Below are 24701 nucleotides of genomic sequence, written 5' to 3'. Positions count from 1 at the left end.
TTTTGACTGTGACTTAGAAATACAGTCAATATAAGCAAATAATGCAGATAAGCACCTGAGAGTATGCCAGAGAGCCTCTACCAATAGTGTTCAAACACTCTCAAAGGACATCAGATCTTTAAGAACATTATCCAAACTGGGTACAGGCACACACATCTATAATTCCAGTCATTGGGAGGCTGAGACAGGAGAATTGTAGTGTTGAGGCCAGACTCAGGGAATTAGGCCCTCAGCAACCCAGTAAGACCCTGTTTCCAAATAAAAAGTGCTACTAGGGGAATAGCCCAGAGGTAGACTGCCTCTGGTTCAATCACCAGTACCAACAAAGAAGGTGGAGGGCAGAATGCTGCACAGCCCTATGTTGCCCCTTACGAGTTTTCTCTGAGTCGTTTCCTTACCTGCCCCATTTGCCGTGTGTGCAGACTCTACTCACTTTAACTTTGTGAAATCTTGTTTGCTGCACAGAAGCACGTGGCACTGAAGCTTTCCAGGGTGCTTCTATCCCCAATGGAGTCAGTTTAGTGTAGCTTTGTGTGCTCTTGTCAACTCTGCCTTCAAGTAAGTATATGGATAAATCCATTCTATTGTTGCAAAAAACAGCTGCTGCCTGAAAAGTCTGATAGGATGGTCACTACTGATATTCTACTTCCTATCAAGTTTCTGTATGCTTGTGTTTCAATATTTTTCACTCTTGTTATTGCATTGAGAGGGTATACAGTCAAATAATTACAAATGCATATTATCAATGCTCGAGCTTACAAATTAAGGTCCAGAAAGCTGCAGTGTTTACACTGTGAACTTAATGATGCTGCCAGGTATTCTGTCGAGTGAGTCAATGGTAGTAGTAGTATTACCAGTGTGTCTACGGGGCACTTGACCCCATCTGGGTGCTAGGATTACACTGGTGAATAAGACACACAAGGTCCGGGCCCCAAGAAGGCAATGTTCTGATGGTAAAGAAGGCCAAACAAGCAAAACAACAACAAAGCACTATTGCATAGTTCCATGAAGGGGATAGAAAGAACCCACTATTGACAGGCTTCTCTGACAAAGCCCCATTTGAAGATGAGGAAGAAAGAATAAGATGAAGGCTGGAAAGGAAAACGTTCCAGACTAAGCAAACAGTACATGCTAAGGTCCTGAGATGTGAAAGAACCAAGGAATTTGGGAAAACGAACAGACCAAAGAAGCCACCATAATAAGCAAGAGAGGGGAGACACCTGGAATGAAGTGGAGGGGCAGGTAGTAATCACACGACAGACCCTGAGGTAGTGCCTGCCGTTTATCATCTTCAGAGTAGAAGAATAGCAAAGGGGCAATGGCATTTGATTCATATTTTACAAACAAGAATCTTTAGAGAAGGAACTGGAACAGGCTTTTCAATGACAAAATACATGGGGTTGAGGGTAGCTGTCAAGAGAAGAGGCAGGAAGACTGCAAAGGAGACATCTGTGATCATCTAGGCTCAGTATCATATCCCAGGGAGGCTGAATAGATCCCATCCCTCTCCACAGAGCTTGACACACACTGCAGCAGGTGCTACTTAAGAGAAAAAAATAGGACAAAACGAAATTCAGCTGGAGCCAGGCAATGCAGAGAGGGGCTGGGTAGCTGCTCCTGACAGGAGGCCCGTGCGCCACACTGGAATGTGTGCACAAGGCTGCTGACCTCGATCTGTCATTTCAATAAAGTTGTATAAATGCCTCTAGCCATTTCATATCAGTGCAGTGCCCTGAGGATAGACGTCACAATTCTGGACATGGCAAGGTTGGATGTTTCCTGTGAAATTCCTTCTCTGGTCCAAGCTTTGAATTCCTTTCTCCTGTTAGTCCACTGGAGCTTTGTTTATTTCTGTAATTCACACCTTGTCTTAATTCAGCAAATTTCTAATTCATTAACCTCAGGGCGCTGGGCACATATATTTTTTTGCCTTCTTACTTTTTACTAAATAAAGACCTGAACATTTTAATACCTCTGTTGTGGAATTTTGGTTGTCCTATTTAATTGCATATTTTTATATTCTACACATGCCTAGAAGCTTTGGGCTGTGGAAAACCTTTTATTCTATCTAATAAAGTGAAAAAACCTATAGAATTAAATTATGTCTTAAGACCAGCAGACAGGGAGAAATGAGAACCATAAATTTAAAAAAATTGGTATCATATGAGACCAAACTGATTTATCAGTCACCTTTGTTTCAATTTATAAAAAATTATAAAATGATGAGCAGTAGATTGTCAAACTCTAGCATCTCTAAGAAAAAAAAACAATAACATAAAACAAATTAAGAAAGCTTGTAATGAGTAAGCACTTACTGGGAAAAAAAGGGCAAATCAACTCACAAACAAAACTCACCATTTTTCCATTTTATACCTTCTCTTTGGGATAAGAATTATAAATGAGAGTCTATGAGTTATATTATCTTCTGAAAAATCCAATCACTTTTGGTAAATAAAATTTAAAAAGCAAGACAGTATGTATGTAGTAGGATGGCTTTAGGAAATCATAAGCCAATAAGTAACGCTTTATGCTCAAAAACATTTTTTACTTTATAGAAGAAAATAATTTTTGTAAGAAAAAATAACACCATAAAACCTTATTGTAAATCTAATTAAAGTGGTTTCAATTAATCTAAATTTGCATGAAAACATTTTACAGTTTTTTTATATAAACACATTTACTTTAATATATAAGAGTAGCAACTTCATCTATAGGTACTAATCAACTGAGATAATTATGAAATATCATTCTTAAAAATTTGGAGAACTTAGCCGGGTATGGTGGCACACGCTTGTAATCCCCACGCTTGGGAGGCAGAGACAGGAGGATTCCGCAGGTTTGAAGCCAGTCGCGTGCACTGGCTTAGGAGACCCTGTTTCCAAATTTAAAAAATGTAAAAATAGGTCTGGGAGTGTAGCCCGGAGGTAGAAGGGCTTCCAGGAACCCCAGTACCACCAAAAAAAAAAAAAAAAATTTTTTTTAAATTGAAGAATTTAGCCAGGCGTGACTTAGCCGGGTGTGGTGGCACATGCTTGTAATCCCCACGCTTGGGAGGTGGAGACAGGAGGATTGCGCAGGTTTGAAGCCAGCCTTGCTGGCTTAAGAGACCCTCTTTCCAAATAAAAATATAAAATAAGTCTGGGAGTGTAGCCCAGAGGTACAAGGGTTTCCAGGAACCCCAGTACCACATACACACACACACACACACACACACAAAAAAAAAATTGGACAACTTTACCTTCAATTAATAAGTTTATCCAGATATGCAGATACAGAGAGTCATAACAGCAATTTCAAATTTCATAATTTAAAAAGATTAGCTATGGTAGTAAGTTGACGTAAACACTGAAATATCTCTTTAAGAATTTTGAGACTTTTATATAAGGAAGATCTGTTTTAGACCTTTGTCCCATTAGGGGATAATGTTTAAAGGTCAAAAAGACCCTCCCTAAATCCACAGAATTGCCTGACGACATAAAAATCAGGTGAGGCACCACTGTGAGACTCATAAAATTCTAAATTTGAAGAAGGATATTTTTACTGGTAAGTTTTAAATGACTGCATTGCCACCAAAAGAGAGAACTAAATATAGGCCTGTTAATGGTGGTTCACAAAACCTTAATCTGATGTGCAACCAAAAAGGTTAATATTTGAAATAGGAGTCAATCCAAAAGTATTTCAAAACAGTACATATATTTTAGGCTCATCTACAACAAAAGATCTATACACACAACTGAGTGAACAGTGTTGTTTTAATGGTGAATATCTTAAAGGAAAGAGGGGAATGCCAGTAATTAAGCATTTTCGCTCCTAAAGTTATTTTACGCATTGAGATGTAGGCTAAAGGACTTGTCCCTTTCTTTGCCCATCTGGCTGGGGTCCTTCTCGGGACTCCTGAGCCCTGTGGCTCTTTCATTTTCAGGTCAGTCAGTGCCAGCAAAAATCAGTGGATCTGGGTACCTCATATGACCTGCTAGCTCAGCGTTTTTCTTTCATATTTTAATTATGACATTTTGAAATTCTACATTTTTTTTTACGTTGGTTGAAATTTATGGTAATGTGCATGAGTTTCACAGAAAGAAAAAAAAATCATAGTGCACTGGACAGTGACAGTGTTTTCTTTTCCCTTAAGGCTGTTCACAGGTACTTAACCAGACACATCTGGGTGGAAGTCCATCTAACGGTCCCTACAGGGCTCTCCCCATGTGTAATGGTTTGAATAGGGAATGTCCCCCAGAAGAGCTTATGTGTGGTCAACGCAGAAATGTTCAGAGGAGAAATAACTGAGTCAGAGTTCTAACTTCATAAGAGGATAAACCCACTGATGGACAAATAACTTGATGGACTTACTAGTAGTAACTGAAGGCTGGGAAGGCACAACAGGAGCAGAGAGGCCCCTGAGGAAATGGCCTAGGGGAATACGTGTGTCCCTGATCCCCATGCCCTCTCTGTCTCCACACTCTGCTACCATGAGGCTTCTGCCTTGTAGCCAGCTGACTATGGACTGAACCTCTGAAACCATAAGCCCAAATACACCTTTTCCCTCTAAGTCCCCCCACCCCGAGGTATTTTGGTCACAGTAATGAAAATACTGATGAATACACCATAATCCCTCAAAGATTTATTTCTCCTACCACACTGTTCCTCTGACAACATGCTGCTGTAATTTCTTTTTACTTTTTTTTTGTGTGTGTGGGTCTGGGGATGGAATCCAGGGGCATTCTATCTTCTACCTATACCCCCAGCCCTATTTTTATTCTTTATTTTGAAACAGGGTCTCATCGAGTTGCAGAGGGCCTCACTAAGTAGCTGAGGCTGTTGGCAAACCGCGATCCTCCTGTCTCAGCCTCCTGAATGTGGAGATTACACGCGTGCACCACCACACCCGGCTCTGCTGATGCTGTAATTTCTAGTGATTGTATAATACAAGGAAATAATCCTTCAACTCCCTGGCCTCTAGATCCCTTCACATTTCCTCTTCATAGGGTCCTGTCCTCTATTCACTGTCTCCACTCCCTCTAGTCTCCTTATCATACCCTAGTCCTTATGATTCACCAATAACTTTATCCCTTCCATACACCTCACCTTAAGAATCTCGATGACCCCTAACTTTCCAGTGCACAGTCTATAATACCCATACTCCAACAATACTTCTACTTATCCCTCACCCCCCTTTGGCCCTTATGTGGGCTAAAGTCCATGGCTCACCATGATAATTAACTCCTTAAGAAAACAGTAGATAAATTGGCCTGCTCTTGCTCCATCACACCCAACTGAAAAAACTCCAATCACAGGTCAATCCTTTTCCACACCTGCACCCACGGTGAACTTTAGTGGAGAAAATCTTACTGCTGTGGTAGCCATTCTTTTTACATCTGTGGTTATAAACTTCAGGTCATATCCTTAGGCTTCCTGGCAATAACCATCCATTTCCCAAGTACTGACCTACACTTTTTTGGTTTTCGCCAAATTCCCAATGATCTCCTCCATCCTAACTCTCTGCAGCTGTCTTTCCCTAGGACAAATGGAACAGAGAATTTTCACAAGCCATCATCACATCTGGATTCTTGCACATGGCCTCTGCCTTTGCTCCTGGTACTACAGATGAGTTACTCATGCTCCTCCAAGGTCAAGAGCTCTACCCGGTCACATCTGCTTACTTACCTTCCTCCTCTCCTCAGACATAGCACAGTACTCTCCTAGGTCATTTGCTTTCATCTCTGACTAGATCTTTGGAAGCCAATTTAAATTGAAGCCAGTTGCCCTCAAAAGTTCTTGTTTAACATGTCATGGTTTCAACATAATCAACCAAAGAGATCTAATTTTTACCAACAGCATTTTTGCTTTTCAGTCAATTGGCATTTCGGTTAGGTTCTGTAAATCCAGGTTTCTATATCTATAGAAGTCATTTATTTTGAATTTTTGTGTCTAAATGTCCCAGAATTTGAGCTCTTTGGAACATTATGTTTTATAGGAAGCAAAAAAAAAAAAGGAAACAAAGATAAGCAGGATTACTTTTTACCTCAAAGATCCCTAACACACACACACACACACACACACACACACACACACACACACAGAACTTACAGTAAACAAAATAAAAAGGTATCCCAACAAAAACAATTACAGACGGTATTGGAACGGAGGAGCATTCTACCTCTGAGCTACATACTCAGCCCTATATTTTTATTCTTTATTTTGAAACAGCGTCTCACTGAGGCAAAGGGCCTCACTAAGTAGCTGAGGCTGTCCGTGAAGTGTGATCCTCCGGTCTCAGCCTCCCAAACACTGGGATTACAAGCGTGCTCCACCACACCCGACTAATTAGACTTCTTAATCACAAATTCAAATAATGAAGCCTGCTACTTGGTTTCTTTGAAATATTCTTTAAATAAACAGAACATTTTTATTACAACAAATAAGATACTCTGAACTTCTATGCAATTTGCAGCTGAAAGTCAACCCAGAATCAAGGTAAAATACCAAAAATGCAGCACTGTCCTGAAGCACTTTGCACAAGCTGCGGTGTGCACTGCTGATGCTAATGAAAGGTGTGGGCTTTTAAAACACTTAAAAAAGAATAGCCAGGCTGGTGGCCCATGCTTGTAATCCCAGTACTCGGGAGGCTCAGACAAGAGAATAATGGGTTCATGGCCAGCCTCTGCTGCTTAGTGGGGCCCTCCGCAATTTAGTGAGATCCAGTTTCAAAATTAATAAAAAATAGGGCTGGGGGTGTAGCTCGTTGGTAGAGTACCCTAACCCTCATTTTCATTCCTAGGACCACATACATATATACACACACACATAACAACAACAATAATAATAATAATAACAATAACAACAACAACAATAAGACTGAGGACATAGCTTGAAGGTGAGAGAGAGACTATTCTTCCCTCACGAATGTGTGGTTTTCTCAGGCTCAAAAATCAGTCATTCTCAAATGGCTGATAGCTTTAGAAATTAGATTAAAATGAGGGGAACCAATATTGCAACCTTAAAATAAGTTCTATTGTAAGCATAATAATAATTTGGGATTTACTTATTCATCCAATCCATAAAGTGCAGCACAGTCCCGTTCAAACACAGCCCTCAACTTCCTACGACCTAATGTCCTTTCCTTTGTGAACATTATGATTATGAGCCTGGAGTTTACCGTAACTAATATCAGTGGTTTTCTCTACATTCTCACAAACTGAAGAAACAAAGAAGAAAAAGAAAAGAAGAAAAGAAGGAAAGAGAAAAAAGCTTTTGATCACCTATTCAGTACCTCAGTACCCTTACCAGAAAAAAATAATTACTAATATAAAAACAAAGATCTTTATTTTTATTTTTCCTGCAGGGATAAACAAATTCCTTATGTGGTTTTAATGACTTATACTCACAATCCTAATACCTTGTAAACATCTTTTAACAGAAAACACATAATAAAATACTTAAAATACTTATCGTGAATAGTTCAGCTGCCCCCAGTTGTGTGATGGCACCAACATTTATAATCACGTTTATGGTCCCCAAATCCAGCTACCTTAGAAATCAAATAGACAAGCAATAAACTTGCTCTTTTTAAAGTAACATGAAACTGTTTATAGAGTTTTAAGTTTATCTGTCTGTTTTTCTTTGTTAGTACTATGCTTATTATTTTCAGCCAAATAATATTACCAAATTATTTTCAGTTATCAAAATTTGGTAACTACTTTAAGTTGGTTTTTTAATTTGGTTCCCAAAAGGTCTGGGCAAGGGAGAAGACACGTGCTGTTGATATAAGAATTCACCGCGGAGACTTCCGGGAAGATGGCGACCGAGAAAAGCGGGGCTTAAGAGCCCCGCTAACAACAAATATCCATTACCACAAAATCAGCGCCTTTCAAAGCCAGAAAACAACATCACCAGAGAAACAAAAAAAATCACCAGGCTCCAGAGAGAAAGCGGACTGAGAACAGAGCCACAGAGGAGATCCTCACGCCCGAGGACGCGGTAGACGCGGCAGCAGCGCCATACTGCCGGCGAATTCACGGGACGGCCACAGCAAGCCAAGGGGAGCCGCTGCGGAACAGCCAGGCGGGATTTCTCGGCACAGAGGACATCTAAAGCTCCCAGTGTCTGAGCTCAGCACACGCTGCAGGGATTCAGAGTGGAAATCAAAACCAAGAAAGAAAAAAAAAAAAAAAAACGCCAGCCCAACAGCCGAGGGCGTAGCAGCGGCGCCATATTGCCACCGGCGGCAGCAGCAGCGAATTCGCTACAGCTACATCTGCGTACTCAAGAACAGTGAGTCAAATTGCGGGCCACAAAGGAGAAATCCCAGTACTGTACTCACTGGGACTTGACCCAGTGGGAGAGGGGCGGTGGCAGTGATATCACACCATAGGAGAATGTGCAACCTGGCACCCCCCACGGCCTAAAGCAGCCTCTATCGACTCTCTGGGTTGGAGACTCTGTGATACAACCCAGTAAAGGAGTAGTGGGGTCTGAGATACTACTGACTCGAGATCCAGAGCACCTTAAGTGAAGTCATAGTGACCCAAGGGAAGAACCCAGAGAAGGCACAAACTTCCGAAATCATGGGAAAGAGGAATAATACTGGAGCAGTGAATGCTCACAACCCCACAACATCAGAACCCGATAAAACAGAAAATCAGAGATTTCTAGAAGATCAAATCAGGAAAATAACTGTAGAAATAATAGAGGTGCTTCGAAAAGAACTCAGAGAGAGCCAAAAAGAGATAAAGGATGCAATTAGTGAAGTAAAGGCCTCAATTCAAAGCACAAACAACTGATTAGAACACATGGAGAACAGAATCTCGCTCTTAGAAGATGATCATTCCAAAAATGAACGCATAGTTTCTAATCTAGGAAAAAATATCCGACAGCAGGAATCTGATATTGAAGAAATATGGGCCCATTTTAAGAAAGCTAACCTAAGAATAATTGGAATAGAGGAGGGAAAAGAAAGTGAAACTAAAGGGATCAACAATCTCTTCAAGGAAGTAATAGCAGAAAATTTTCCAGACATAGAGCAAGAGGTCGATACGCAGGTCCAGGAAACGTATAGAACTCCCTTTAGACAGGATCAGAGAAGAGGATCCCCACGCCACATAATTGTCAAAATGACCAATGTGGAAGCCAAGCAGAGAATCTTAAAGGCAACAAAAGCAAAGGGCCAAGTGACATTCAGAGGCAAACCAATTAGAATCACTCCAGACTTCTCAAACCAAGTTATGAGAGCCAGAAGGGCTTGGAGTAACATATTCCCAATTTTGAAAGAAAACAACTTCCAGCCAAAAATTTCCTACCCAGCAAAACTTTCTATCAAATTAGATGGAGAAATAAGAAGCTTCCATGACAAACAGAAACTGAAGGAATTTATGTCTTCAAAACCAGCACTAGAGAAAATACTCAAAGAGATTAACTACAAAGAAGAAATAGGTAACACACATCAGAACTAGAGAAACAAGATTTTCCATCCAACAGACAACTAAGATTGGTTATCTGTGGAGATTCATTATTTATTTTAGTCTGTTACCTACCTCTAAAGGGTATTGTTTGCCTTCATTGTTGTTAATTTTTAGGATTTCTAGTTGGACTATTAATATACCTTCAGATATAGCATTTGGAAATATTTTATCTCATTCTATTAGTAACTGTTAACTCTGTTTACATTGTCTTTGGATATACAATATGTTTTAATTTTTTAGGGAGTTTGTATACTCTTCTGTTGCCTGTGCCATTGAAATCATAACCAAGAAATCACTGCCAATTTCAGTGTTGTGAGGTTTTATGACCCAGATTTTCTCCTAAAAGTTTATAGTCTTAAGATTTATATTTAGGTCTTTTTTCTATTTTGAGTTAATATTTGTATATGGGATTAGGTAAGGGTCCAATTTTATTCTTTTCCATGTAATTATTATGTTTCAACAATATTTAGTTAAAAGATTATTATTTCTACCACCAAATGTTCGTGGAAACCTTGTCAAAAATAACGACAATATAGGGAAGAATTTAGGTCTAGGCTTTTATTTAACTCCAATGGTTTATATATCTGCCTTTAGAATAGTACTACACTGTTTCAATTATTGTAGCTTTATATGGTTTGAAATCAGAAAATATATATCTTCTAGCTTTGTTCTTTTTCAAGGTCGATGTGGGTACCTAGAGTCCATATTCCATATTAGGATAGATTTTTTTTTTCTGAAAAATAAATATATAAATATATGATAGTTTCACCTAAAAAATAGAAAAAAATAGATTCTCTGGTAAGAAAGAAAGCAAAAAGAAATATTGAAATGTTATATTTAAGTCATCAAAAGCTTGGTATCAGACAAATGAAACTGTTATGTGAGATTATCATTTTTAATTTTGGATAAGTTGCTATAATACTAGATGTCAACTACTAAGCCAAGCATAGGAGGGGGGGATAGGGAGAGAACGGGGTGGGGATCGGGTGGGGGCTGACTGGGCAATGTGTGCATATATGTCTACAAAAGTATGTATCCCACTATGATGTATGAATACAGTGCACCAATTAAAAATAAATATGAAAAAATAAAAAAAAATAAAAAAAAAAAGAATTCACCGCTACTGAAAGCTCCAAGTATCCAAAATGTATGGGATTTCCAGGATCAGGAAGGCCAGAGCTCTTGAGTAAACAGGAAACATCAACCACAGAGAGCAAACCAATTTCTGTTTTGAGAGCACAAACCCTAGCAAGTTAATTCTACACCGGCTGCCCATTTCCACAGGATCTGATAAGTCCATCCTAGTCTGCTGCTAATCCATCCTATTAATACTTTAATACAGAATAGCAAAGGATTTTTTCCCCTTGTTTGCAAGAGAAGAAGAAAAACACAAAACCAATTAAACTGCAGACTGACCCAGTTTTATCCTAAAGTCAAAAAGCACCTACCATGTCAAAGAATGTAATTACTGGGATTCTTGGAAATGGGTGTGATTCTGTTTCTTGTACTCAACATACTGAAATTTTAAATTTAGGTGTTACTCAATTTAACAAGCAGATATACTATTTTCAAATGACAGTTGCTTAAATAGATAAAAGGGATTCTAGCCAAAGGGGAGAAAAGTCTTGGATTTTTAATAATTCCAACACTCCATGAATCTGATCTATCTAATTACTCTACCCCCCACCCCTGTGGCACTCCCACAAAGCTTTCTGCATCTTGTTTTAAATGAGATATTTTTCAGCCTCTATTTAAGAATAACAACAAAATAGAGGCCACTCTAGGGAGTACTCTGCAGCTCACCAGAATAGCACACCAGAAAGGGGGCTTCCTAACATTCTTAAAGGTCCTTAGAAAAGCACATTCGTTTCTAAAAGTAACGGTCATTCTTACAGAAACTTGTCAGCCTATCTGTTCTTATTGTCCCCATTCCATCAATTCATTCTGAGTGTATAATAAGTTTCATAACATCGTAAGTTTGTAATACGTTTCGTAACTTATTACACACTTGAAAATATTCTGGAATTCCACATATGTATTTTGTGTCATGTGGGAAGAAAAACATGGTTTATTTTGCAATTTATGGCTCTTTAAAAAATATACTCCAGTTTTGATTTTTTTTTTCAGTCTGAAGATGGAACCCAGGGTCATTTGACCTCTGAGCTACACCCCCTGTCCTATTTTTTATTCTTTATTTTGAAACAGGGTCTCACTGAGTTGCAGAGGGCCTCACTAAGTAGCTGAGACTATCCATGAACCACGATCCTCAGATCTCAGCCTCCCAAACGCTGGGATTACAAACATGAGGGCCACCACGCCCAGCCAGTTTTGTTATTTTTTTAAAAAAGGAATGAAAAGCCTAAGTATTCAGTATGTTTATGTGGTATCAGTGCACAGTTTGGAAGCAAAGCTGGGGATATCAGTCTTGTATTGAACTTGAAATCTTCTAACTTGTCACCAATGAAACTGAATCATTGCTGCCGGGGTTCTTTTCTTTTTTCTTTTTTTTCTGGGTCTGGGGAGGGAACCCAGGGGCATTCGACCTCCGAGCTACACCCCTTGCCCTATTTTTTATTCTTTATTTTGAAACAGGGTCTCACTGAGTTGCAGAGGGCCTCACCAAGTAGCTGAGGCTGTCCGCGAACCGCGATCCTCCGGTCTCAGCCTCCCGAATGCTGGGATGACAAGCATGCGCCACCACGCCCGGCCTGGGGTTCTTCTCTTAACAGACCTCTACAGACTGGAAAATTGATTTGTATCCTCCTAATGTGTATACGGAACAGTCTTTTCTCCATATCCACTTGCCCTACTAAACACATGGCAATCCTTTGGGTATGTTTAAAACAAAAGTTCCGTGTATTTCTGTCTTCCAACCCACAACATCTCTTCTCCAGTCTATTCTCCCTGTCTTTTCTGCCCCTTCACAGGACTCTCTTCCTCTCACCTCTGAAGGCAGGCATGCTCTAAGGTTTCACCTTTGCTTCTATTATTACTTACTCATTACACACATATTTCTATTTTGTTATGAATTTAGCAATCAGGGAAAAATAACAAAATTTCTGTTCTCACAGAGTTTATGCCCTCCTGAAGGCAGAAAGACAGTTATAAACAAGAAAACAGAGACTAAATAAAAAAGGGTTGAGAAAATTTTTAGGTAGAGTGTTTAGGAAAGACCTCTTTGAAAAAATGACATATGATCAGATTTGGCCTCTCAGCTGGGACGTTTATTCTAAGAAAAATTTCAAAATAAAAACTGTTTTTGGTTCTGGGGGTTGAACCCAGGGGCATTTTGCCTCCAAGCTATGCCTCCAGCCAGACGTTTTTATTTTTTATTTTGAAACAGGATCTCACTAAGTTGCTGAGGATCATGCAGAGTAGCTGAGGCTGGCCTTGAAACTATGATCCTCTTGTCTCAGCCTCCCACGTACCAGGATCACAGGCTTGCACTAACAGCTCTATTTTGATCCCGCTTTTCTCCATACCTGTCACATTCAATGAGTCATATCAAGCCCCAGAGATTCTCTGTTTGAGAGTGTTTAATATACATGATCATACTTCCCATTCAACCTGATTCTACTTCTCAAATTGTCATTGCCTACAGACAAGTAATTTGGTCTTCAAGGGCTTCGGCTTCCAATCCCAAGGGCCAAGAATTACTGATAAATAATACTTTAGGGGATACTTAATTTGTTATTTTATTTTTTTTAGGATTTAAAGAAGTTTATTAAAAAGACAGAAATACAGAAGATAGTTACAGCCCCATGCCATTCGGAGGGTGGTCAGAGCCAATTCACCACCCTCCTATTTTCTTTATTTTGTAATTTGAACATGTGAATATAACAGGATATATATATACAGTGTTTATAATAACAACAGAAAAATCATTAATTTCTAATAAAGAAAGAAATGCCATTGGAATCCCCTCAAGCTTCAAATAGATCTGAAGGGCAAAGATTTTAGTGTTTAAAAATTAGAAATATACAGAATAGGTAGGAAAGTCTTATGAAAATCCACAAATGCATTGGAGAACAATATTTTCTAAATTTTTCTAAATTACAAAGAAATACATGAAACATTGTGGATCTCAGGTTAAAATATATAATGACGATGAATTTTTGTTCTTCATATGAAAGCAAATGCTTGTGGATTACTGCAGTTTTAGCCGAGAATTTGGTCATTAAAAGAATATATTTACTGAATGCGATTTTTCTAGTGGTGAAAATAATGAGAGAAGACTAACAACTCAAATGTTAACAGTGTACTACATTTGACAATGAACTTCTGATGTCGGTTAGAATGAAAGAGCATCCCAAAGAATAAAGCATAAAACGAAAACCACTTATATAACATTATACCATATAGAATTTTCAGTAATAGCTATATAGGCTGTTGGTTGGTAATACTAATGATTTAACTCAGAAATTCAAAGAAAAAAAGTGATTTTCAGACGATATTTTATCAAAAATTATATTAATTAATCAACTTATTTATTTATTTTGCAAACTGGGGATTGAACTCAAGAGCATTCTACCTCTGAGGTACACCTCTACCCCTGGTTTTTATTCTTATTTAGAAACACGGTTTCACTAAATTGTGGAGGGCCTAAGTAGCTGAAGCTGGCCACAAACCTGTGATCCTCCTGTCTCAGCCTCCCAAGTACTGAGATTACAAGCCTGCGTAACCATGCCTGGCTCAAACATTATATTTAGAAGTAACCAAAAAATAAAGAATAGAAGTAGGTAAGCAGAAACCAATTAAAAATATAATGTGATATTACTTGCTGAATCCTGGGTCGGGAAGCAATAGTGCTACACTGAATTTCACATGCTGCACTATGTAGCCAGTCTGCATGAAACAGAATAATTCTTGAAACCACAATCATTCAAAAATAACCATAAGTTGGAAAAGTCACATCTGAATCATTGGAAGAGCTTTCATAAGTGGATGGGTGTGCAATCATTCTAAAAGAACAAACTAAAAAGGAAATCTATTTCTTGTCCCACCTAGGCATTCGGTCTATAATCAGCTGGTTAGCATGAAGTATTAAGGCACTATTTTTATAGTACCCATTTTTATGAATTCTGCACGTTACATGAACAGTGGTTTAAAAAAAAACGCACAAGTGGTTATTCTCTCTTATGTTTTCTATATTAAGTCAAACCAAAGCTGGATCTTGGCACAATGGTAACCCAAGTGGAAACTAAAATATCCCAATCTCTGAAAAGTATTTAAATTTCACTCTATTCATTCTATCACATTAAATTCTTGTTTATCAAAAATAGATTTAAACAAACCCTACATTTAAGATGATTTCAGAATTTGCTTCAAATTACAAAAGGAGGTAGACATCTTTATTTTAATTAGTCACTACTTTAGGAAAGATACATAAAAACAAGTTATTTGAAGCAAAGTGTAAAAATAGTTTTTAAAAAGTCCCTTATTATTGAGGGAGGGTCAGAAATACCAAACATGTTTAAATCTAAACAAAGATATTTAGGGTTATTTTTCAATTTTATACAGATGTTCTTTGCCATGCTTTTTTGGAATCATCATTTAAGGTAATTTTACCACTAATAAAGTTAAATGCCAATTCAAATAAATTTGCTAAACAACAGAAAAGTGGGCAAAACCTGTGAGTCGATAATTTAGGGAAAAATATAAAAGGCCAAGTTACATGTGAAAAGTTGTTCCACCTCACTTACAAAAAAGGACAAAACTAAACCATTTTATTCATATTTTGAATATTTTTTTAAAATGAGAGTGACCATGAGAAAAGAATATGGAAAGGACTTTGGGTTTCTAGCCTGGCACATAAGATGCCTGGAAGTCATCAATCTGTCCTAAAAACAAATAAAAAGCTGAATTAAGAAATTAACAACTCTTCTTATAGCAATGAGAAATAGTAGGTCACAGAACTGTTCTCAAAGCTATAGAGAATCACATTTCTTTAAAATGTTTTATTGGTACCTTGTAGTCATACATCTTAATGGGATACAAGATGGTGGAGACATACATGCACACATCACCCGATTAGCCCTCACCCAATTCCCACCCCATTCCTCTCCCTCCCTTCTTCTCATGCTTGGCTTAGTGACTGACTTTGATATGTTTATTAAAGTACATCTTGTCCATTAGAAAATTGCCCTCTTTCCCCCTCCCAACCCCACAAGTCACTTTATTTGCTCATCTGTAGATTCTCCTTCTTCATCTAGAGTTCCTCCAATGACCCATTTCTCCCTGGCTTTCACATATTATGGAGAACATTCGATTTAGAGAATCACATTTGATCAGAGAAGAAAATTCCCTGTAAACCAGTACCAGGGAGAGAAAACCTAAGCTGTAATTGAGGAATGAATTGCTGGAGACTCAGTGTGAATGAATTTGAAAGTTAAAACTCGAGCCACAAAAGGATTCATACTTTTGTGTGTTTTAACTCCAGAATCTAGACTAGGTTCTCACACTAAAGATCAGAGAAAAATCCCCTCCTCTTTTCCAAAGGGAGAAGGGACAAGGACCATGTTAAAAATAAAACAGGAGCCGGGCGTGGTGGTGCAGGCTTGTAATCCCCACGCTTGGGAGGCTGAGGCAGAAGGATTGCACAGGTTCGAAGCCAGCCTCAGCTACTTAGTGAGGCTCTCAGCAACTTAGTGAGACCCTGTTTCCAAATAAAATATATTAAAAAAAAAAAACAGGTCTGGGAGTATAGCCTGGAGGTAGAAAGCCTCTGGGTTCCACCCCCAGTACCACCAAAAAGAAAAAAAAAACACAGACCATTAAATTCTTTGTTTAAATTTTAGCTGATACATAAAAACATAAAAATTGTACCCAATGATGGGTATCATGTGATGTTTTGATATATGTACACACTGTGAATGCTTAAATCAGGTTACGCAAATCTATCTTGTCAATCACCTATCGTTTCTTCACGGTGAAAACATTCAGTATCCCTTCTTGCTTTTTGAGATACACAGTACATAATTGTTATCTACAGTTACTACACCATGCAATACCACACCAGAGCTTCTTACTACTACTTTGTGTAACCTAGAACCATTATTCAACTACCCCCTCCCTCCCTCCTACTCTCCCCAACATCTGGAAACCACATATGACAACTCAGTTTTTTCATATTCCACAGATAAGTGAGATCATGTGGTACTCTGACTTTCTATGCCTGACTTATTTCACTTAAGGTAACCAGTCTCTGGTTCCCTCCATATTGTTGCAAATGACAAGATTTCATTCTTCTAATGGCTGAATATTATTCTACCATACGTTCTTTATCTACTGGACACTTAGGCTGATTCTGTTATTTTGGCATTTGTGAATGGTGCGGCAATGAACATGGAAGAATAGACTTCTCTTCAACATGCTGATTTCATTTCCTTTGGAATAAGTATCCAGTAGTCGAAATGCTGGAGCATACAGTAATTCTATTTTGAGCAACCTCCATAGTTTTCCTTAATTGATACATTAATTTACATTGCCAACAACAGTGTGTAAGGGTTCTTTTTTCCACATCCTCACCAGCACTCGTTTTATTTTATTTTATTTTATTTTATTTTTGGCACTGGGGGTGGAACCTAGGGCCTTTTTCTACCTCCAGGCTACATTCCCAGACCTATTTTATACTTTATTTGGAAACAGGGTCTCACTACGTTGCTGAGAGCCTCACTAAGTTGCTGAGGCTAGCTTCAAACCTGTGCGATCCTCCTGCCTCAACCTCCCAAGTGCTGGGATCACAAGCGTGTGCCACCACGCCCGGCTTTGTTTTATGTTTTTGATAAGAGCAAACACCCAATGAAAAGTCAGCAACAGACCTAAATAGACATTTCTCAAAAGAAGTCATTCAAATGGCCAGCCAGTATATGAAAAAGTCTTAGTGTCACAAGTTATCCAGGAAATGTAAATCAAAACCATAATAAGACAACACCTCCATCCAGTAAGAAAGCCTATTATCAAGAAGCACACATTATCAAGAATGCCTATGAAAAACGCCTGCCCTTAGTAGAAACTATTTTGCCTACATCTTACCTGCTAGGGTGTCATCTGAGCCTAACCAACTTAGGGGAAGGAAAAACCCAACTCTACCCCTTGCCAGCCACCCTGTCCCACCCATGGGGTAGAGGGTAACTGAGAAGCATTTGTGAAGATCAGAGATGAGAGGCACAGGCTCACTAGAGGACTGAGAACCACTCATAGGACTATAGAACCCTCACCTCCCAACATCATAACACCACACCACTAAAGGCTTCGGAGGTGTCTTTCACCCAGGACATTGTGTCCTGCTCTCCTCCCTCTCCCTCCTTCTCCAATGCTGACAATCAAACCCAGGCCCTTGTTCATGGTAGGCAAGCATTCTACCAGTGCTAAATCTTCACCCCCATGTCCTGCTTTACACACACACACACACACACACACACACACACACACACACACACTATAAGACATATTACAAAGCAAAAATCACAGCTTAAAGAGAGAAAGATTAGAACCAGATTCAGACTGACAGCGACACTAGAATGATGAGAGCCCAAATTTAAAACAACCATGATTACTATGCTAAGGACACTGAAGAAAAGAACTAGACAGCATACAAGAACTGGTCAGTAATATAAGCAAAGAAATGGAAACCCTTAAAAAGAATCAAACTGAAATACTAAAACTCAATCCACTATAACAGAAATGGAGAATGACCTCAATGGGCTCATTAACAGACAAGAAGGAACCGGGGAAGAATCTTTCTGACCTGAAGAATATCTCAATAGAAATTTCCAAAACTGAAAAGCAGAGAAAACAAAAAAGGGAGGAAGGAACCAGAATAAAACATCCAGTAACTGTGGGATGTAACATATGTTTAATGATGACAAAAAAGAGAACAACAGAAAAGAAGAAAAAGGTATTTAAAGCAAAAAAGACTAAGAATCTCCCCAAATTAATGTCAGACACCAAAACACAGAAACAGGAGTTTCAGAGAACTCCAGGCAGGATAAACTTCCTAAACTAAAGTTATCTATCTGACATACAAACTGCAGAAAACTAAAAGATAAATACTGAAAGAAGTCAGAGGATGTAGAAATCTTACCTATAAAAAGCAAATAAATGAATTATACCTGATGTGCTAGAAATTACACAAGCGAGAGAATGGAAAGAACTATTACTATTGGAAGAAAAGAGGGGACAAAAATCAACCTGGAATTCTGTACCTTGCAAAAATATCCTTCAAAAGTGACAGAAAGATAAAGATGTTCTCAGACAGTCAAAAACGTTGACAGTGGACCTGCATTGCAAGAAAAGCTAAAAGAAAACACGAGGTAAAAAAAAAAAAAAATTAAAATTCTGCATTAAGAAGGCTTTAGAATGAAAGAGGTTTTTAGTAGATAAAGCCTAAATTTTGGCAAAAATCAATAGTGTAGAGGAATACTTGCCTCGCCAGGTTCCCACAAGTATCCTGGGGGAGGGGTATGACTGGACACAGGACATTTATGGGAAGACTGGAGGAAAAGATTGGTCTCTGGTGAGGGTCTCTGCCCTTTTCCCGAACGTGGCAGGGGTGAAGAAAGAAAGAGGAGACAAAAAACAACCCTAGCTAGATTTGGGGAAGAGATCTGTGCCTTGTGCCCCACTTCCCAGGTGAGGCCTCTAAAGGCAGAAAGGCTATTAGAGAATGTTCCTGGTCCCATTCCCATCCACAGGAATCAGGAAGATGCTCTAGGAGTAAAGGAGAAAAGCCACCTGATCTGCCTGTGCAGTGAGGACCTGACTATTCCACACACCACCCCAGAGCATCCAGGCTACCTGCATCCACCACAGGAGGCCAGGAAAAGGCTGAGAGGGAGACAGATGCACCTGGATTAGAACCGTCACTTAGCGTTGACTATCAGGGTTAGGTACTGAGGAAGCTAGAAAGGTATAGAAAGTCCACAGGTACCGTGTAAATTCAAAGGTGACAGACCACTGACCCACAGGTAGGTAGAGGGCAAGTTATGTCTCAACAGTGGCCAACAGCCGGGCGTGGTGGCGCACGCTTGTAATCCCAGCACTCAGGAGGCTGAGACCGGAGGATCGAGGTTCACAGACAGCCTCAGCTACCTAGTGAGGCCCTCTGCAACTCAGTGAGACCTGGTTTCAAAATAAAGAATAAAAAGTAGGGCAGGGGGTGTAGCTCGAGGTCGAATGCCCCTGGGGTCCACCCCAAGACCCGCAAAAACAAACAAACAAACAAACAAACAAAAAACAGTGGCTAAGAGAGAGAAGAGGGTGTCAGTGAGCCAGACTGCCCTTCCCATAGCACCACGGTACACAGAAGTAATCCAGGTGTCATTAGTTAAGAGGAAAATAAAAGTATAAGTACAAAAGAAATAAATGTAAATACAAATAATTATACAAATATAAAATGCCACACAAAAATGTAGTGCGCTTACATGAGAGCAAATGGCAGAAAGAAGTGAAGGAGTCAGAAATTAAACTGAATTAGAAGATAAACAGTTACAAGGTGCACTCTTCCTGCACGTCCAGCCTGGGCTGGGACTGGGGGGCTGGGTTGGCATTGTGGGTGTGAGGATGTCTAGTAAAGTCAGCCTCAACCACAGATCCAGAAAGTAATCCTGCGACCTTGCAGTCCAGGCCTGGTAGTAACCTTCCTATGGCCATTTACATGTAAACCATGCATGCTCTGAAAAGCTCAGCCCTCAATGGCACGGGGCTCTCATGGCACACCAGCCACTTGCTGCCGATTCTGATTATCTCTGCTCCTACCTACACTCTGAGGAGACCTACTGTTTGGCTCCAGACAATGCCAGCCTGGCCCAACCAGCAAACTTCTCTGATATCTGGTAGCCAAAGCATGTATTTTCCAGTGAGATCTAAAATCCTTCCAAGTATGTCCTTCTGCCCTAGGTATGTCTAAGTATGTCCTTCCTCAGCCCTAGGGTACCACACATAATTTCCTTCTATCTTATGATTACTCTTTATCATAGTGAACAATTCTTTATGTTAAACTTCATCTGTTTCATTACTGCAGGACCTTCATCTCCTAATTGAACCAGGAGTGCAGCACCTACCTTGTCTCACAATCCAAATCCATAAATATTTCTACTTTGTGCACTGATACTTTCCTCAAAAGTATCATCTCCATCCCTGGACCATTCCTAACTCCTAAGTGTCTCTTGCCTAGGAAGAAGGTTTTGGGCAACCTGAGATCTACTCTATAATCCCTTATTGAAAATACCATTGCATTTGTCACTACAAGAACATGTATGGACTCTCTCCTTTCTATCAGATTGAGGATGAACTCCTCTGAGATGTTGAGGCCTTCCATGTCTGGCTTCCCCCACCTCATGTGGCTGATCCAGCCTGTTGTTTCCTCAGTGAGAGTCATGCGTTAGCCAGCCTTCACCAGGCCGAATCCCACTGCCATGTCGGTGTTTGTGCTCTTCTCTCCCCCTTTTTGCCCACTTATCCCAGAGGCTTCTGGGACAGTTCTAAAAGCTTCTATTCCATGAGTCCTTTGGAGATCTTTCTTCCTATACTTTTGTCTATTATATTCATACCACATAATTAGCACCTTATTATATGCATTATCAATTCTGTAAGTGGGATGCCCTCTCAGGTTTCACCCTATGATACTCCGTTTTCACTAATTTAAATGTTCATAATATACTACTCTGACTTATTTTTAACTATATCTTTCTTTTTGTGTGTGTGTGTGGTACTGGGGGTGGAATCCAGGGGCTTTTCTACCTCCAGGCTATCCTCCCAGACCTATTTTATATTTAATTTGGAAACAGGGTCTAAGTTGCTGAGAGCCTCCCTAAGTAGCTGCTGCTGGCTTCAAACCTGTGCGATACTCCTATCTCAGCCTCCTAAGCACTGGGATTACCAGCGTGTACCACCACACCCAGCTATCTTTATTTCTTGAATAATGTCATGAGCCTTTGCATAGTGCTAAGCTTAATGTTAAGTGATGGGGAAACCAGTCAGGCATGGTGGTGCACACTTGTAATCCCAGCATTTGGGAGGCTGAAACTGGAGGATTGTGGTTTGCAGCCAGCCTCAGCTACTTAGTGAAGCCCTCTACAACTTAGTGAGACCCTGTTTCAAAATAAAGAATAATAATAATAATAAAAAAAAATAGGGTAGGGCAAGGGGTGTATCTCAGAGGTCAAATGCCCCAAACACACACACACACACACACACACACACACACACACACACACACACACACACACAAAAAAAAAAAAAAAAAAAAAAAAAAGGATGGGAACCAGACTAAGTGGTGTTTTTTTTTTTTGTTTATTTTTTTGTTTTTTCAGTGGTACTGGGGTTCCTGGAAGCCCTTCTACCTCTGGGCTACCCTCCCAGACCTATTTTATATTTTTGAAACAGGGTCTCTTATGCCAGCGCGGATGGCTTCGAACCTGCGCGATCCTCCTGTCTCTGCCTCCCAAGCGCGGGGATTACAAGTGTGCGCCACCACGCTCAGTGCTCAGTTAAGTGGTTTTAATCCAAAATAAGTTATGTATAGGACCAGACTAAATTGTGTAAAATCTTTCTATGGTTTAGAAAAAGGAACTGCTTCCTCCAGACAGCTGCAGTTTCACACTTGGCTACACAGCTTGACAAATGGTGTCCAGGCAGGATTCCATCTCATTCTATGCAATGTACATGGGAGCATTGGGTACAGGACTACAACACTGATTTAACAGAAGAGTAAAATTGTATTATAAAATATTTTATAGGCCGGGCGTGGTGGCACACACTTGTAACCCCCGCACTTGGGAGGCTGAGAAGGAGGATCACAAAGGTTCGAAACCAGTCGCAGCAACTTAGTGAGGCTCTCAGCAACTCAGTGAGACCCTGTTTCCAATTTTTATATGAAATAGGTCTGGGAGTATAGCCTAGAGGTAGAAAGCCTCTGGGTTCCACCCCTAGAACCACTAAAACATAAATAAAAATAAGAAAATGAAATAAAAGCTTATATAGGAGGTTGTCTCTTGTATTATGTTTATAAACTTCATTCTATTATATATCACTTTAATCATAGACAATGTCTCACAGCTTGTCTCATAGTTATATGGAAGATTCCATGCTATAGTAACTACTGTGGTGGAATTTCTATTCACAGCCAATTTTAACTAAATATCTAACTGTATACGAGGCACTGGATTTAATTATAGAGATATAAATGATATATCTGGTTCATGATACTTACAGCTCAGTGAAATGTTCTATGTTTATTACTTCTTTTTGTGTGTGTGGTCCTGGGGGTGGAGCCCAGGGGCTTTTTCTACCTTCGGGCTATACTCCCAGACCTATTTTATATTTTACTTGGAAACAAGGTGTCAGTAAGTTGCTGAGAGCCTCACTAAGTAGCTGAGGCTGGCTTCCAACCTGTGCGATCCTCCTACCTCAGCCTCCCAAGTGCTGGGATTACAAGCATGAGATACCATGCCTGGCAAAATTCTCCATGTTTATAAGAATGTTGTTTTATGTGTTTTACAGCCTGTTAAATGTCCATTTTATAACTTGGGGAGAATAAACAACTATTATTTTGGATTGCTGTAGTGTATTTGACATCCTATATATCTGTAACTACAAAAATGTATAGATCTGATGACAAAATATGCTATGTAGCTGGGCTTTATCCAAATGTTATGTAAAGGTTTATAAAGTTAAAGATATATGGGTTCAATACATTCAAGGTACACAAACAGCAAACACTCTCTTTTATGCAATAGGTATGGTGCTTAAACCTTAAACATATAAAAATGGCTAATGAAAATTTGAAAATATCTACTATCCATGTATCAAGCACTATTCAGATAAGAAATCCTTGTCATTTTTTTTTTGTTGTTGGTGGTGGTACTGGGGTTCCTGGAAGCCCTTCTCCCTCCGGGCTACACTCCCAGACCGATTTTATATTTTTTTTATTTGGAAACAGGGTCTCTTAAGCCAGTGAGGCTGGCTCCAAACCAGCGCGATCCTCCTGTCTCCGCCTCCCAAGTGGATTACAAGCGTGCGCCACCACGCCCGGCAATCCTTGTCATTTTAATACCTGGTTTACATCTGTTTGTTTTGACAAAATAAATGTCTTTTTATTGTATAAGTAAAATTCAGTTGTACACCCAAAAATGTAATTTTCTTTCTTTTATTAGTAATATTAATTATCCAAAATAATGTCCTTCGTTGTGACATATTAGTACATGCATACAACACGCTTTGATCATATCTACCATCATTACCCTACCCTTCCCTCTCCCCACAACCCTTTCCTCTTAGAACAATCTCCTACAAGGCTGCAGTTTTCTTAACGTTATACTCACTGATAAATTTGTTTTGCATAGTCTCCAGCAGAGCTTGGTGAGCATCTTCAGCTTGCAGAGCGTGTGAACATTCTCTAGCCAGTATGGTGCGCACGAGATGCTCTCCACATCCTAGAAGTCCAAGGAAACCAAAGTTGAGGAAAGCAGCACTGCACCTGCCTGTGTCATGAGCACCACGATCCCTGTATATCACTTCAGGAGTAGTCACGCATCAGAATAACTCGTGAGGAATGAAATGGCTTCTATGAGCAATCGAGTAATGAGACTCAGCAGAAACTACAAAAAACACATGCCCGTCTAAGGAAATAAAGAAAAATGAAAACTCCTTTTCAGAAGAATAATTTCCTAAGGTTTTGTCTCATTTCCATTCTTGAGTGACTACAAATGACCCTGTCTTGTGTTTTTTTTTAATTTCATTTGCTTACATTCAGTTGGCCTCAGACACTAGCCATTTTCCCTCTAGGTCCCACTGCCTGGGGGTAGGGAGAAATCCAGGCAGCCAGGAGCAGTATAAACCTCCCTCTCCCTACTTTTCATTGCAATGCCCCACACAACAATGGTTGTAGAATGGATGTAATAAAATAGCCTTCTTCCTGCCTTCTTACAATGATTTACATAGCTTTCAGGGATAAATACTTTCTATAGTGCCAATGGGGAAAAAAAATATTTTAACCCTGAGGTGAACTCAGACCATCAGACACACTAAATAAGGATAGGCATAGGGGTGGGTTGGGAGGACTGGTTTAGAATTCCATTACAGTTTCTTCCTGCTATAAGTAGAAACTAGCTATAAACATAACAATAAAGAAACTTTCACATATAGATTAACAAATTCTAACAAAAGATTTTGGGAGAAAGAACTTTCCTTTCTCCAAAAATACAAGATTTTAAAAGGCTACTTTGAAAATCTTAGAAGAGT

The 24701-nt window shown here is 39.5% G+C and overlaps 1 protein-coding gene across 3 annotated transcripts in view; it reads right to left on the bottom strand.

The window, feature by feature from the left end:
• TASP1 (taspase 1) overlaps positions 1–24701 on the bottom strand; it is a gene marked incomplete at both ends in the record, with an annotated part of 259575 nt that overhangs the window by 70731 nt on the left and 164143 nt on the right. For 2 of the 3 annotated variants that reach the window (XM_080716070.1, XM_080716072.1), the window contains one exon: positions 23783–23893. The exons of the other annotated variant lie outside the window; for it this stretch is intronic. In XM_080716070.1, coding sequence (XP_080572196.1) covers positions 23783–23893 — 111 coding nt within the window. The remainder of the gene's footprint in view (positions 1–23782; positions 23894–24701) is intronic. 3 annotated transcript variants of the gene reach the window in all.

The sequence above is a fragment of the Muscardinus avellanarius genome, assembly GCF_963383645.1.
Source record: "Muscardinus avellanarius genome assembly, chromosome: 19".
NCBI lineage: Eukaryota > Metazoa > Chordata > Mammalia > Rodentia > Gliridae > Muscardinus > Muscardinus avellanarius.
Note: the sequence above shows the minus strand (reverse complement) of the source record. Positions and strands in the feature narration are given on the sequence as shown.